Source organism: Saimiri boliviensis, chromosome 19 (assembly GCF_048565385.1).
Source record: "Saimiri boliviensis isolate mSaiBol1 chromosome 19, mSaiBol1.pri, whole genome shotgun sequence".
Lineage (NCBI taxonomy): Eukaryota > Metazoa > Chordata > Mammalia > Primates > Cebidae > Saimiri > Saimiri boliviensis.
Genome location: NC_133467.1, coordinates 14,310,230 through 14,327,050, shown reverse-complemented (window position 1 = coordinate 14,327,050; position 16,821 = coordinate 14,310,230). Strand labels below are relative to the sequence as shown.

Genomic DNA, 16,821 nt, shown 5'->3' with positions numbered 1-16,821 from the left:
CCCGGGCCTCACCGCCTGTCCTCACACACATCTCCTGGGCCTTTCTCCTGTTCCCTCTGCCCACATCCAGCACACTTACATGTTCAGGTTGTAAGTCAGTTCCTGAGGGCAAACTGCTGAGTTAAGCTTCTCCGGTAAAAGTCTTTCGCCAAGACGATGACAGAGTTATTTTATAGATTAGCGTTGACACCTGCAGCTATTGAAAATGGAGCCAGGCTGGACTTTCCACCCCTTCTCCTCACCATTTCTAGCGTCCTCTTCGAGAGCTCAAAAATGGACCATCTCATTAGAAGCTCTGAGACAGAACTCTAGGTCAAGCCCAGACAGCTCGACCTTTCTGCACGTCCGTTTCCTCATCTAGAGAGTGGTTGGGGCTGGGCGCAGTGGCTCACACCTGTAATCCCAGCACTTTGGGAGGCTGAGGTGGGTGGATCACGAGGTCAGGAGTTCGAGACCTGCCTGGCCAACGTAGTGAAACCCCGTCTCTACTAAAAACACAAAAATTAGCTGGGTGTGGTGGCCGGTGCCTGTAGTCCTGACTACTCGGGAGGCTGAGGCAGGAGAATTGCTTGAACCCGGGAGGCGGAGGTTGTAGTGAGATGAGATCGCGCCACTGCACTCCAACCTGGGCAACAGAGTGATACTCCACCTCAAAAAAAAAAAAAAAAAAAAAAAGTGGTTGGCGCATGACATGACCTACCTGCCTCGTGAGGCTTAGGTGAGAAGGGGTATGGAAGGCCACCTACTAAACTGCCAGGCACTCTAAAAAGGAAGAGAACATAGGTGCAAGGCAGTGTGGGCAGAATAGCTTCCGAAGAAAAGGTCCAGAATCGGCCCAGCTCCACCTCCCTTTCCCCTTTCCTTGGTACAGGCCAGGTGTCTGTTGCCATGCCGGAGTGGAGCTTTTCACACGATCGCTGCATTTTCACCCAAGAAGCAGTTCTGGCACGTGGTTCCCTGCTTGTGACGGAATTGACAGAGCAGGTTTCCTCCATCTGCAAAAAGGAGAAAACCAAGAAAAGTCCATGCCACGGGCCCCTCTCTCTCCCAACTGCATGCTCAGGACAGGAGAGCTCCTGAAGTCCAGTCTTCACCTCAAAACACCTGAGAGAGTTTCTCGTCCCTTGATTTCCCCTATAAATACAAAACAAGGAAAAGAAAAAAAAAAAAAAAAAAAAAAAGCAAAATACTGCAGAGGGTATAGTCATGATGCTTACTAGGTGCCGTGGGTGACCGTCTGTGGGTAGAGTACTATTGTTAACCCCATGTAGTCAAAAGACTGGGTTTAATTTCCAGTTGGCACTGCAACTTACTAGTTGTGTGACCTTACGGAAAGCAGAAAAGGAACTTGCCAGAGTGTATCAAAGTTGAGATTCGAATAAAAGGCCATCTGAGCCCAGAACTCAAACATTTGCTGACCCAGTTCTCCAACCCCTTTCCCAACTGAAGGAAGACAGAGGCATCTGGAGAACTTTGCTGACATCATTTTATGAGGACGTTGCCAGTCCTGGAGCAAAGTGAGCTGTGGGCAGTCTGCGCTTGGCTCTCCAGGTCCTTGCCTTCCAGGGCTTGTCATGGAGCTGGTATACAATAGATGCCTAATGAATGCACAAATTAAGGAATGATCTTGGTACTGTAGACTTTTTTTTTGAGACAGGGTCCCACTCTGTCTCCAAGCTGGAGTGCAGTGGCGCGACCTCGGCTCCTTGCTACCTCTGCCTCCTGGGTTCAAGCAATTCTCATGCATCAGCCTCCTGGGTAGCTGGGACTACAGGCAGCCATCAGCTCATTTTTATATTTTTAGTAGAGATGGGGTTTCACTATGTTGGCCAGGCTGGTCTTGAACTCCTGACCTCAGGCAATCTGCCCACCTCAGCCTCCCAAAGTGCTGGGATTACAGGCGTGAGCCACCATGCCCGGCCAGTACTGTCGACTTTTGAGAGAGAAAGATAGTTAACTCTGAAGTTGGAACAAGACTAAACACCCCAGCTCCGCCATGCACAGAGCCATGGGATGCGACGGCAACATAGACGGGCCTCACAGGACTTGACCTTGCTGGTCATGTACTCTGCATGGTCGGCTTACCTGGCCATGCCCAGGAACCCTTGAATAAGAATGATTCAGTGATGCTGATGATGCTGGCGAGGATAGAGCTGAACTACCTGTGACCAGATTCCGGCTCTTCTGCTTACCACCTGTGCAACCTTGGGCGCATTACTTGACCTCTCTGTGCCTCATTGTTCTCATCTGTAGAATGGGGATAATGGTAGTACCTGTCTTGGATTTCTGGAGTTACGTGAGGAATACATATGCAGCATTACAACAGGCCCGGCAACGTCAGTGTGAGCCGTCGCTACTTTCCTTCTGCCTCTCAGGATCCCAGTGCTCTTTTCTTGTCCTGTTTCTTCGCCACTAACTGAGACAGAATTTTAGATGCCCAAGTACAGGGACCATCTCTTTTCCATATCCCTTAAATTCCTGTGTCAAGGACACAGGGCAGGTTTAAGATGAGCAGTGACGGACTTCTGATCAGCGGGGAAAGATCCCTGCGAGGTTCTGGGAAGAGAAGGAGACAAATGACAAACTGGTGGGCCCCTGAAAGGCCCTATGACAAATGACTGGAAGGACTGGGTGGACAGATGGAGAAGAGCAAAGGCCCCTGTCCTTTTATTGGAGAACTCCTTGTGGTTCCCCGAACAAGACAGTGGCTCCCCAGGGGCCGGGCTAAGGGTTGGTCTCCCTGGTTCTCTCTGCTGGGATGAGTAATATGGACCAGGGCAGAGGGTCTATATCAATCTAGCCCAGCAGAAAAATGAATGAAAATTGAATTCCCCAAGGAGAATCGGGGAGCTGTTATCCAGACAGAGATAAATCAAAGGATGCCATGGAGCCCGGGGAGAGCAGGTTTCCAACAGCAGGAGAATAATTAAGGCAACAGTTTCAAAATGCAAATGATGAAGGGGGTTTTGAGAGGCATGAGGATGAGGAGGAGGTGATTAGAGCTGGGCTCACGGGGAGGGGAGCAGAGGCAGTAAGATGCGTCCCTCCGTGGAGAAAGAGCCTGGGGCTCAGGGTTCCTGGCATCTGAGAGCTTGCCTACTCTGTGATGCTCTTAAAATGGAAGGGTTAGAAGACACTAGACTGCCGTGCCGAGTGGAAAGAGCACCAGATCGGGAGTCAAAAGACTGGATTTAATTACCGGTTGGCATTGTAATTTATTAGCTGTGTGACCTTGGGCAAACCACTTAACCTCTCTGTTTCCTGATAATCATATCCAAGCCTTGGCATAATTATGAAGATAAAATGAGATAAACTATGTGGAGGAACTTTGTAAAATGTAAAATGCTAGACAAGTCTATGCTATAATCATTTTCCTAAACTGTCTTGCCTCTGAATTGGATCCACTGACATGTTGGGTTTGGTTTCCAGAAATGTAACGTATAAACGTCTAGATGGTACTGGATACTTTGTATTGGTTATTGTTCAACTTCTCTGCTGGAGCTTAGACCTGAAGAAAGCCACGTCACCTTCCCACTGGTCCATCCTCTAGTGCAGGCGTCCCCAAACTTTTTACACAGGGGGCCAGTTCACTGTCCCTGAGACCGTTGGAGGGCCGCCACATACTGTGCTCCTCTCACTGACCACCAATGAAAGAGGTGCCCCTTCCTGAAGTGCGGCGGGGGGCCGGATAAATGGCCTCAAGGGGCCGCGTGCTGCCCGAGGGCTGGGCGTAGTTTGGGGACGCCTGCTCTAGTGCTCACCCGCCAACCAGGGCCTGGCCCAGAGGCACATGGCTGGCTCCGAGGAACATTCCTAGGAGGTCACCTGGGTGCACTGTGGTGAGCAAAGCCCTACTGAGTCAGCTCAGGGATTTTAATCCAAACTGAGTCTCACCCCAAGGGTCTTTCTGGATCATTCCACAGTACAGATTATTTGACTTCTGTAGGATTCAGCCAGTCTCCCATTCTCTGGGGGTGGAGACCAGCTTAGCCCCTGTTAGCCTCGGGTTTGTCTTCCACCACGTAGGTGTAATAATAGCACGCATCAGATCATCATGAAGAATAGATAGAATTATGCAGGTAGAAACACTTGCCTTGGTGCCTGGTACAGTTGCAAACTTTTTTTTTTTTTTTGAGATGGAGTCTTGCTCTGTCGCCCAGGCTGGAGTGCAGTGGCACAATCTCAGCTCACTTCAACCTCCGCCTCCTGGGCTCAAGTGATTCTCTGGCATCAGCCTCCTGAGTAGCTGGGACTACAGGCACACACCAACGTGCCCAGCTAATTTTTGTATTTTTACTAGAGACGGGGTTTTACCATCTTGCCCAGGCTGGTCTTGGACTCCTAACCTCAGGTGATCCACCTGCCTCGGCCTCCCAAAGTGCTGGGATTACAGGTGTGAGCCACCGCTCCTGGTCAGTTGCAGACTTTCAGTAAATGTTAGTTGTTATCATTACTACCATATGCTGTTAGGTTATTATTACCATCAACAGTGGTAGGCACTAAAAACAAAATCTGTTGAAGGAAAGTTTTTTGCTAGGGATTCCTCATTTGCAGATGGGAAAGCTGAGGTCCCAAGGGAAGTGAAGTGCCTTGGGTGGTATAGATGTTATTGGAGCATCTTAGGAATAGGACCTAGCTCATACAAGAAGCAAATGCTTTTAGAAAAGCCTCACAATGTGGAAAGGGCATTTATTGGCTGAGCTGCACTGCGTGTGCGCGCATGCAGGTGCAAGGTATGTTGGTGCTGCTGCTTACAGAGGCAAGAACCGAGAGCCACGCTGACTTCCCAGTGCTTATCTGCCAAGGGATACAGGTGAAAGTGGTAGTCCCTGAATCAGCCCCGGTGAAAGTCATTGCTATTGCATTGTGCTTTAAAAAAAATTAGTATTTCACAAGCATCCCTATGTTACCGGGTTTCATAATTCGTTTCAACGATTCTCTAACATACTACTGTTCCCTGAATCAGCCCCTGGCAGAGAAAAGTCCCCACCACAGTAAGGCTGTCCCTCACCTAGTGACAGGCTAGTGACATGCATCGGGAAAAGGGCATGCCCCCAGCAGTTTCACATCAGGGAAGCAGGAGCTGCAGAGAGCATTTTAAAAACACAATTTCAAATGATAAAAGTAGTTACCAATATGGTTTACATTTCACTGCATATGAATGTTACCTTTTATTAATATTACTGAAAAAATAATCATTTTACAGAAAATCTGGAAAGGAGAAAAAAAGTTCCATAATGGATCTCCCTAATGTACCTTTTTCCTAATATTCTTTTGAATAGCATTTTGATACCTTTCCTTACCTTTTCCTAATATTTCTTAAAGCATTTTATTATTTTGCTTTATAAAATAATGTGCTCATTGAGAAAACAGAAAAAAGCAAAGAGAATGAAATAAAACATCCACTGACAGATAACCACTTGTACACTTGAGCATTTTTTTACTCTTGCTCCTTTAAACCATTTTTTGTTGAGCTAAAATATACATATAATTTACCATCTTTACCATTTTAAGTGTATAGTGTTTATACTTTTAAAAAAAAAAAGTTCCTAAAGTTCATACGGCTTCATATTTTTTTACATTTCCTAAATCTCAAACTCTTCTTTATATTACTCAATATTCTGTTGTATTTCTAAGACTTCGTAACAATCCATTTTACTTAATAATTTAATGTATATTTACTATCCCCTATTCTTGGATTTTTAGGTTTTCCCTTTTAAAAACATTATAAACATCCTCGTGACTACATGTTTACAAACGTTCTTATTTTCCTTGGATAAACTTCTACAGGGATTGGGTCAAATCCATCACATCTGTAGCCAAAATGCCCTCAGAAGATATTTCCCCTCTTTGCAATTCCCGCGAGGAAACTTTTCTAATTTCCCCACAGCCTAACCAACAATGGGTATTATTATTGCCCTTACATTTGACTAACATTTTTACATACTTATAATCCTACGCTATTGCATTGTGCTTAAAAAAAAAAAGTATTTCACAAGGATCCCCATGTTATTGGGTTTCATAATTGGTTTCAATGATTCCCTAACATACTACCAAACAATTTCATCTACTTCCCTAAGCCATTGTTCTTTTGTTGGCTATTTAGGTTATTTTTCTACAAAACATAATGCCATAATAAACGTCTTCATGCATGAAACTTTTATTAAAAATACGCTAGATTATTTCCACGGAATAGACATTCAAAAGTAGTACTACATGAACTAAAGGTATCAAAAAATAACGGAGGTTAAGTTTATGAGCATCCAGCAGTATTGGTGAGAGTACCAGTGCCCAAGCCCCTTCGCCAGCCCTAAACTCTAGGACGCCCCCCGCCCCTCTGAGTCGGTCATCTCACAAACAGAAAGAGGTGTGCACGGGTGGTTTTGTCTTGCGTGTCGTTCACTGTAAATGAGGCTGGCATTTTCCGGTGTTTGCTTACATTTCTACAGAACACATTTTGGTAAACAGTAAAAGTGTGACTGGGTTCTTTTGCTTTTTTCTTCTTGCGTCGTATATTGTCTCGCGCACTGGAGTCACCTCGCAGGTAAACAGGGGAAGAGATGAGGCCAACCCCGTACCAGGACACACGGGTCACCGTGACCTCACTGGAGACACGTGCTAAGCAGCGCGGACGACCAGGCCATTCTCCCCCGCCCCAGGCTCCTGCCTCACCAACCCTTAAAGGTGAGCAGGTGTCCCTCGTTTAGAGATGATGCCAGGGGAAAGAGTAGGGAAGGTTCTGGAAGGCTGGGGAGGGCGCACAGTCCCCCTTCCCGACTAAGCTGAACTCCACTAGGCTGGAAGGACGCGTCTGTTCTGCATTTCTGGAAGGAAATGCCGTGGGGTCTGGGGCAGGCCGGGTGGGCTTCCGGCGCCTGCAGCCCGGAGGCGTCGAGCGCCTGATGGGGCGTCAGAGGAGCCTCGTCCCAGCGTTGGGCCCTCTGTTGTATTTCCGCCAGAAACTCGCTTTGAGAATTTGTCTTAAGCGTTTCTCTCTCTACTTGCATCTCGTAAACACGGTAAGCATCGCAAGCCCTGCCGCAGGTCAGCCCGGGCGGCCGTGTGCAAGCTGCCGCCCTGCACGCACGAGGTCGGGGACGGTTCAAAGCGCCCGCGGTGGCAGCCAGAGAGGCAGAGCGGGATGTGGGGACGCAGGAAAGGGCCGAGCTGGGCGGCTGGTGGCGGGGCTGCCGGGGAGACCCCGCCGCCGTTTGGCTTGGGGCCCCTGCCCGGCAGAGCGCGAGGCAAGCGCGGACTCCGGCTGCAGTCCGCGGGGGCGCGCGGGGGGCCTGCGCCCCGCCACCTCCGCGCACGGCCCCTGGCCGCCTGTCCCTGCCCGGGCCGCCGCAGCCAGCCGCGTGACTCGCGCGTTCCGAGCCGAGTACGGGTTGTCCCTGGCCCAGCCTCAGCCAGACGCGGGGGAGAGAGTAGGGGCTGGGAAGTGCCGGCGGGTAAGGAATTGGCCAGGGAAGAAGAGGAGGAGGAAGATGGCTGTAGTCATCCGGTTACGGAGCGCGCTCCGTCCGGCGGAGAGAAGCCGGGGCCCGAGAGCGCGCAAGAGGAAGACAGGGAGACGCGGCCCCGGCCTCCCGGCCTCCCGACCGCCTGCCCCGCCCGGCCCCGGCCACTGCCCCGCCCCACCACGGGACCGAACGGAGGAGTAAGGAGGACACGAGCCGCGCGAGTTTGGAACCCGCGGAGACCCGCAAGCCCCGGGCGCCGCCGTCTCCGACCACCTGCTGCCGCGGCGGGCCAGCCGCAGGATTTATACCCGGGGCGCGAGCCCGCACGGCTGAGCGGAGGCGGGGGTGCAGGCCTGCGAGGCCCCGCCCCGCTCCCTGCCGTCCCGCCCCCCGGCCTCACTTGGGGCACCGGGACCCCCAGTTCCGCCGGGGTCGGCGGCCCGCCGCCGGGTAGGGGGATGTGCCGAAGGGCGGGCCTCCCTGCGGAAAGCGACGTCACGGCCGCTCCTGCAGTGTGAATGAATCAAAACGCCCGGGTGACCGCGGCCTCCTGGGCGGCCGGCACGCGAAGGGTGGAGGGGGAGGGGGAAGGAGCGGGCGGGGGAGGGACGAGAGGAAAAAAGCCAGAGCTGCAGCAACAGCGTCTCAACCTGGGATGTGCACCAACCCCGGAGAGCGAGATCAAAGGGACTGGAAACAGACTGGGGACTGACGGGGGGAGGGGGCCGGCCAGCCAGCCTGTGGAGTCCTCCCGGAGAGGCGGAGGGCCCGGATTCCACCGCGACTCCGGCGGCCTGCTTGGGGTTTTCATTATTATTTTGAAATTTCTGAATCGAGCTAGAGCGAGAGAGTGAGAGATCTCCGTAGACTGCGACTCGCTGGCTCTCGCTCCGAGATGATGCAGAGTGCGACTGCCCCCGCGGAGGGGGCTGTCAAGGGGCTCCCGGAGATGCTAGGTGTGCCGATGCAACGTAAGACACCCACCTTTCTCGCTGATTTAATTCTAACAAGACAGGTAGCAGCCTCAGCAGCTGCGGGGCGGGCCGGACGCCGCTGGTGGCCCTGGCCGGGAGGGGCCGGCAGCCGGGGCGCAGAGGCGGTCACAGGGCTGGGGCGCCGGCCAGAGTGCGTTTGAGGGGCCAGGCTCTTGGCTTTTTGGGGCCGAATGTAATTGCCTCCTGGATCATGCTTGAGGCGAGCTGGGTACCGAGTACGGAACCCTGCATCTCCAGCCTGTGGCTTTCCTTGGAACACTGGGGAGAGTGCTGTTTGGGGACACCCAGGGGTACGAGCTGTAGGCCAGGCCTGAGAGCGAGGGTGGTCCCCCCAAATCTTCTTTCCCCATCTGGATGGTTAACTCTCGCGGGACCGCTAGTGCAACTTCACCCTAGCTGGCGGAAGTTGGAGAGTGTGTCTCTCGCCCCCGAGGCTGGCGGCAGAGAAGCCCCAGCCACACTCTTAGTCCCTGCGGCCCGCGCCCCGGGCGTGCACGCCGGTGCATCCCCAGCCGCTAGTGCCGGCGGCACCCGCCGTGTGCGCCGCCGGGGACGGACTGCTCCTGATGAGGGAATCTGCTCACGAGGGAATCTGCTCGTTGCATTCCAGCTAGCCGAGGAATGCAGGGGAGGGAGAAGCACCCGCGCGAAGTTGTCAATTCCGGGTTCTGCCTTTGCGCCCTCGAGGGCAGGTGCTCAGGATGGTTCTGGTTTGGAGGGGTAGAGATGGGAGTGTGTGCGCGCTTTGCTGGTCTGCCCTCCTGCTTTCTTCCCTCGCCCGAAATTAGCTAGGCGGCGGGAGCTCGGAGTGTGTTTATCCCCAAGTCTATGTGTATGGGTATGCGCGCGCAGAGATTTTCCGGAGGGAATCCGTCTCTGTCCCTCACTCCTGAGCCGAGAGTCCGCGAGAGAGAATATGTGCGGAGGCCAGAACAGGTGCCAAATTGTCTCGCGCGCAAGGCGAGCGCCAAGCACCGGGAGAGTCCTGCCCGGTGGCTCGCACGCTCAGCAGGGCGCCCCGGGCACCCCGGAGAGACCAAAGAGTCCCTCGCTCTGCCGTCGACTTCTTTTGTGGTGCGGTAGCTAGGTCTTCGGGGTTTACTTTTAAGTAAGGGCCGGCTCACCCAGGGATGGTAACTACCTACAAACTAGGACGCACGAGCGCGCCCTCCTGCGCCTCCGCTCTCCATGGCAGGATTTCTGTCCGGCGAGACCTCGGAGGGCAGGCTGAAGAGCGCGTATCCTGGGCTTCCCTGGGAAGTTTTTGAGAAGGGACTAGAAAAGGATAGCTTGATCCAAGCCTATTTAGATCGTTTCTTGGCTGTATTCTATAGTTATTCTTTGTGTGTGTTTGTGTCAACTGCTGGCAAACAGTTCCACGTCTGTGCTGAGCCTTAGGGAGTTTACTAAGAGGTTTCTATAGAAGGCATCCCCGCACACAGGTAGGGACAGAGTGGGTTCTCAGTCCTTGCACAAACAGAAACCCTGGCAAAGGTGCACTGAGTCCTTAAGCTGCTTGTAGCTCCTCGAGAGTGAGGAGCTTGCGTGAGAGGGGGAAGTGTGTGTGTGTTACTAGTGTCTTTCGTACCCAGTAGGCTTGTGCTCTTGTGGCTGTGGTCCGTAGGTGACCTGTTGGGACCGAGATGAAGAACGATGGTCTCTGCTCTGACGGCCTTTCTTGTGATGAGTGACCTGATGAGTGACACTTGGCTTCTGTTGTTTAGAGAGAACTTTGATGTTCCCTGTCAGGGAGTCGCTTTCCCAAAATGCCCAGAACTCAGAGCTGCAGTTTGCCAAGGCTGAGTCTAGGTCACACTGTGGAAAACTTGAGGCACACAAAGGAACTTGAGGTATGCATGGCCCATTGAGGCAAAGCCTGACCTAGGGGGGTGGTCAGTCCTCTCTTTTGTCCGGGCTTTGTGGCCTTGGTCGGAGGAGGCATCGGCCAAAATTGAGGGGACTGTTCCCTGAAGATTTCCGGATCCACCTTTTATTTCCTCTTGGAATGTGAGTGGGTTGTACCTTCCCTTGCAGCAGATCTGGCCACTGGCTGTTGCTGTAGGTGCTGGGACCAGGGGGTAGGTGGAGCATGGTCCCCTCACCCACATATACACAACCATTAGCTATCTTGGGATTAGGCCCAGTGGCCTAAGAAGGGGGGGAGCAGGAGGGGTTGTGGGGCGCACCCTTGGGCCTCCCGGAACAGTAGGCTCTTAAACCCTAGGAGAGGGGAGACAAAGGCTCTCCCACAGGGGCCCTGCAGTCCCCACCTAGAAGGCTTCGGGTTTTCTCCTCAACACCGACATGTTGGCTTCTTCATCACGCGGAGTCACCACGAATGGAGCGCCTGGGGGCGCAGGTCTAGGTGTCTCCAAGCTCCGTGCCTCTCGTGCCCTCCCCTCGAGGGGCATTTTAGAAGAAGCGATTTAAATTCAGCTTATTTTGGTGGCAGCTGGACTATTCTCATGCTTATCTAGGGATGGGTGAGGTGCATCCTCTTTAGGAAAACTGATGTAATAATTTTTTTCTCTTCGCTAGTCTTGTTCCAGACTTGGCCTTTTCCTTGCCACTCTGTCCCCGCCTCCCGCTCCGCAGGCTCCCGTGCCGACTCGCCATTTGCGCTTTGCCCTCCTGGTGTTTTACCGCACCTTGGGCGCGTGATGGCTCGAAGTGCGGGCCTCGTTACTCCGACAGCCCTACAGCTGTCCCTACAGCCAACACCGACAGCACGTCCCCGCTGCCTTCCGGGCTGTAGGGACATCAAGATCCGAGTGCCTGACCCGGGGCCGCTGGGGTTGTGGTGAGAGCCGCCTTGAAACCCTTCCAAAACTCTCCCCCTGGACCTCAGCAGTCTCCTCCCCTTGTCCGGGCCCTGCTGACCGGCCGTGCCCGCTGAGGAGACGCCGAAAAACGAAAAGCGTGGGGCTTATAGGAAGGTGGGGTGTTTTATGTGCTTTGATTTTTGACCCATCGGCCACGTAGTCTCCCCAAGCACCGAGGGAAAGGACGCCCGTGGCCCGGCTCGCTGGTGGGGGAGAGGGCAGCCCCCATGGGAGGAGGAGGAGCCTCGTGGGGTATCGGCTGGGGGTGGAAAATGAAATGCAGGCCCAGGGGTCTCTGTCCCCTTCCTTGTCTTCTAAAATGCTTCCGACAAGCTCTGGCGAACCCCGAGGCTGTAGGAAGAGGGTATTTTATTTTGTGTTTGGTAGGGTCGGGTGAAGGACTTCTCTGGAACTTCCCCTCCTGGGGCTACTCCTGGGTGCTTGGGCGTAAATGTCCCAGCGCAGGTTGCCTCATGGATCCGAGCCCCTGGGGTTGTTGACTGTCCTTTTTGCAGGCAATTCCTTAAGGGAGTGGGATGGATTCACTGCCCAAGCCAGGAGCCCGCTCAGACGCTCGTGCTGTTCGCTCTTCTTTCCTTTCTGGCTTTGTCTCCTTGTTCTAGAAACACACACACACACACACACACACACACACACACACACACGAAATCGATTGAGATTCTATCATATTCCCAACATTCGGATACAACAGCCGTGGGCACCATAGACCATCACAAGAATATTCTCAGGCGCAAGACAGTTTTTACAGACGAGGCCGACTGTCCCCGCCGGCCGATTTGGGCCTGATAAGTTGGGGGTTCCGATGTCCTAACTGCTAGGATCCCGTCTCAGCCCCCGATCTGAGCTGAGTACCACGTAGAAGGGAATTTGGAGAAAGTCGGGTGTGCGCGGCAGCGCCCCGCTTGGGACAGCGGATGGCCGAGGACTCCCAAGGGGCGAGAGGGCTCCAGCCTCCTCTTTTCCATGGCCTTGAGATCGGAGAGGGTCGTGAGCACCGAGGGAAGTTTGGGAAGCCGCGATCCCAGGGCGCTCAGCATGCAGAACTAACTGTTAAAGCCGGACACGGAGCACGCAGGTGCAGCAGGTGAGGGGCAAAGGTCTATAATGAGCGGTCCCCAGTGTCCATGAAGTCGTAAAGTCGGGACTGAGAAGAAGCAGATCCTAACTTGAGTTGATTTCCGTGCTTGGCGGAGGTCCGGGCTCACGGCAAACCAGAGCTAGGCGGGGCTGCGCAGGGCTGGGCGGGAATGGCGTCCTAGGGTCTGAGAGTGCGACCCGCACGACCTCGCTGCGACCGGGGCAGGGCTCCTCGCCTCGCAGGCAGACGGAGGCCTGGGTAGCCCGGGGAACAGCCGACGGATTATTTAAATGAGCGTTTGCTGCGCACCCGCGCGCCGCGCACGATCCTCGGCACTTGCCGGGGAATCCCGGGCGTGCTCTGGGTTTTGCCGGGCTTGCCGGTGGCGACAGATATGGACAGGGCTGCCCTCCGCGGGGAGTCGGCTTTCCGCGCACCACGTCCCGCAGCCATGGGTAAAGGTCGCAGCCAAGAAGGGGCCAAAGGAGGGACCACCTCTCTATCCGACGCACCGCGCAATAGGCGTTCCTGCGCCTTGGCCCTTTCCCTCCATCCGCCCAGGGGTTTGCGCCGGTTTTAGGAGCTTATTCTCTCAGGTAGCTCCTAGGTCCGACTGAGCTGGAATTAGCCCGGTCTGCGACCCCTTCGTCGCCCTTTAGAGTGGTGGCAGGGACTTTTCCCGCAAGGATAGGCGCGACGCGCGCTCGAGTGCGGACGGGACGCCCATTAAGAGGAGGCCGGGTGGAAACCTCTTTCCCTCTCCAGGCCCATTTCGTTCCAAGCCCTTGGAAGGACAAAATTAAACCCCAATTCCGGCGGCTTGAGGCTTCTGTGACTGTTTAACCCTGGGAGAGCGATGCTCCCATTTTTGAAGGGGTTCCTCCTCCTGGGAGCGGGGAGGCTGCCGGCGGGTGTACCCGGCCCGCGCGTTCTGCGGGTGTTCGAGCCTCGGCTCCCCGCCCGGTTCCCCAGCTTAGCGGACCTTGACGAGCGCCAGAAACATGTCAGGCTCATGAGATAGAGTCTCTACCTAGGCGGCCGAAGATGTCGATTAAAATCGACCAGTGGAGGGAGTTGGTGGCACTGTGGGTCGCCGGGGAAGGCGAGGCGGTGCGGGCCACCGGGTGCACCCACCGCACGAGAGGCCGCGGCTGGACTGGGACCAGGCACATCACTGTGGCTCAGGTGGTTGGCTTTGTGCAGGATAGGCCCATTATTATTATTATTATTATTATTATTATTATTAGAGGGCGGGACCAAAGTGTCTTTTAAAGGGATCTGAAGGGTGAAACTAATGAAGAAGGAAATTAATTACTAGAAAAGCCGTGGAGGGATAAAACCGGGAGCTGCAGGAAGTCGAAGGAAGGACGACCGAAGCTAGGTGTATCTGCACCTGCCCCTTGACACGCCAAAAACAAAGGGGGTTAAGGCAAGAATGCAGACTAAATGCTGTGAGGATTAGGGCTGCGCGAGCCCTCGAGACGTCTTGGAGACCGCCTGCAGGTCTGCAAATACCAGGGTCCATTTTTACAGACTCCTAGAGGTGGGGTGGGGGTGGGAGAGCCGGGCAACCGGCAAAGCAATTTCTTTCCATTGAGTAGACAAAAACTCGGGCCACAGGGGCATCTTGTATTTTGAACAGTGACCCGATGACCCCACTGGCCAGGTGTAGACAGCCTCAAGTCCTAAATATTTGCATTGTCCTAACTTCCTAGTTGTCTCGGATTTTAATGCCCTTTCACTCTGTGTTACAGTCAATTAGTGATTACTTAGCACCGGCATTAGCAGGCTGAAGCCAGAGACCCCACTGCTGGGAGGAGAGGAAGGAGCCGGGGGAAGGAGGCTGGGGCTTGCAGTGCTGCAGGGATGGAAAATTAGTTAACAGGAATTAACCGTAATTTCTATTGCCTTTTTGTGAAGTCTGCTTTGAGCCTCTTGTTTTGGGCAGGAATGGTAGGTATTTGGTGGATTTCTCTGGCTGGGAAACTTGTGTCCTCTTCCTGTTGAAGAGTTGTGGATGGGGGAGGGTGGGCAGAACTGGATGAAGGGACCTTGCGCCTCTTCTTTCAATTGGGGAAATTTTTCTGGAATAGAGCTGAGAAGCTTTGGAACGGATAGGGACTGGGAATCAGTGTAGCTGAAGAGAGGACAAAAGGAGTATTACCCACTTTGAGAAATCCAAGGTTGGAGACAGACTGAAGCAGCAGTTTGCTGTTGCAGCACCAAATACATTACCGCATAGACGGCTGGACTTGGAGAGGGTGGGCTGGGGTGCCCTTGAGGGGGTTTACTTTGTAGCAGTGATTTGCCTTTCTCCCTTCCTGGAATGAGTGTTAACAAGCCCGTAAGAGATGTGGGTGAATAGGGTCCAATGCTTTTAGTAAAATTCCATGGCAGTCTGGGGGCTTGAATTTCTTTCTCCCTCCCTCCTCCACCCCCTCTTCCCCCTCACCCCACTTCTGTCTATCGCGTCCTTCCTTTGCAAAATAACTGCAGGTAGAAACAAGGGATTGTGCAGGAATTGGTGGCACAGGGGTTTTATTGGGGGGTCGTGGGTCCTGCGGGCTGCCCAGTGGTGCATCCGTCTCTTTCTAGGAGCCCTGGGTGGGAAGCACAGGTGCTGTGTATAGGCGAGAAGCTGCCCTAGAGCTGGGCTCTTATTGTCTGTGGTAGAAGAAATCAGCTGAAATTAGATGCCACTGTGAGGTTTTACCTTGTTTAGTCCTCAGTTTCACAGGATCCCTGATCAAAGCGGAGCACAAATCAACCGTTTTGAGGCACTGCTCTTGGCGGTAGGTGGACAGGTTGGATTTCATTGGTGAAAATGAATTGGACTCACTCTTGGAAAATGTACTTTGGGGTTAACTGTATGAGTGGCTGACTGGAAAGTCGAGCTGGGAGGCGAGTCCTGCCTCCTGCTGTAATTTTGGTGGATTTCTTTCTCAGATCTCCCACCCCTTTCCCTCTGTCAGTCTGGGTCTAGCCACAGATGTTTTACTGCAGTACCTCACCCCCAAATGTCTTTAAAGTATAATTTGCTTTGATTATAATGTTAGGGGGTTAAGGGATTGGTTCTGGGAATAGCTTAATAGAGACAAAGCTTGCAGCCAAATTAATTGAAAGTTTCTTGTTATGAGGGAAAGAGTGCCAAACATATGGAATATTGTTACAGAGAGAGACATTAGAAAAATACATTGTAGAGATGGAGCAGTGATTAGATGGGAAAATGAGTGGAAATAGATATGTGTACAACATTTCCATATACGAACATGGACTTATCTAATGCAATTTTCTGTTTTATTTGCAATTACTGAGAACATTTGATATCCTACTGAAGAATATGAATTACATGACAATATACCACCTAGAAGATAATCTTATCCCTGCAAATACATATTTACATTGTATGTTTCACGTGTTAGTGGACTCCGTCTCTTAAAATATTACCCAAATTACAGCCTTAAAATGATAACATCGAAATTATCTCCAGTTTACTCTTTAATTTGCTCTTTTATTGAAGAGGTCACTATTTTTGACTGTCTAAGCCGAAAAAGAACAAAGGAGATTTTCAAAGGCACCCCCACACCATGAAATAAAACTAACTGTGGGAAGAATTCCGGAAAGCAAGCGAGGGAAAGGATGGCTTTCGGTGTGATTGTTTGTGATGCGAGAAGGATTTTCTGACTTTTTTTCTAGTTGCTAGTCATTTGTCAAGACAAACAGATACCAAGAAATTAGAAAAACAGACTTGAGTACATTGATGCATTTTAAAACATGCCAGTGGATATGATGATAGAGACTATGATTTACCTTAAATGCAATGCCAGTTTTTAAAATTAGAATTTTTCCAATATTTTTGGAGCTGGCCCGGCTCTCTGTTTAATACTGCTGTCACCATCATAAAATACCTTGATGTTCAATGTGCCTTTTCTCTTTATGTTTTAAAGAATTAATGTTGGAATTTTGTGCTTTAGCTGTGTCGTTTATGAGAATATTATTACTAGGTTGTGAAAATCCCTTAAGAGGAATTTTTTAAAAACATTTGGCAAATTGTTATCTCTTCAACATACGCTGATTTAGAATAAGTGAAAATATCAGAACAGGAAATATAAATTGTTCAACAAAAAATGAATATTCTTTAATGACAAAGAGCCAGGGTTGGTGAAGGGTTGCACACAAGATTTGTCATGGCAAACTGAGTCGTGGGCCTCAGGCCTTGGTTCCTTTGGTCACAATTGCCAGGTGATTTAAAAGGGGAGTTAGGAGCAGAAAACAGGATTTTATCGTAAGCAGTGATGGTGGCTACTTTGAATTGGAAAGTTTAATTTTGAAATATCCAGTAATCTCTTGATTTTAATTTAGCTACACCTCCGTTATAAATCTTTGACTTGCGTGTTTCAGAACTCAGGTGTGTGTTTAGGCAGGCGTGCCATAACTTGGAA

General features: G+C 52.0%; 1 protein-coding gene across 1 annotated transcript in view; it reads left to right on the top strand.

The window, feature by feature from the left end:
* The first annotated feature begins 8,358 nt into the window (after window positions 1-8,358).
* The window catches only part of LHX4 (LIM homeobox 4), a 43,312-nt gene continuing 34,849 nt past the window's right edge, over window positions 8,359-16,821 (top strand). The window contains exon 1 of the mRNA XM_003925319.4: window positions 8,359-8,434. Within this exon, the coding sequence (XP_003925368.1) occupies window positions 8,359-8,434 (76 nt within the window). The remainder of the gene's footprint in view (window positions 8,435-16,821) is intronic.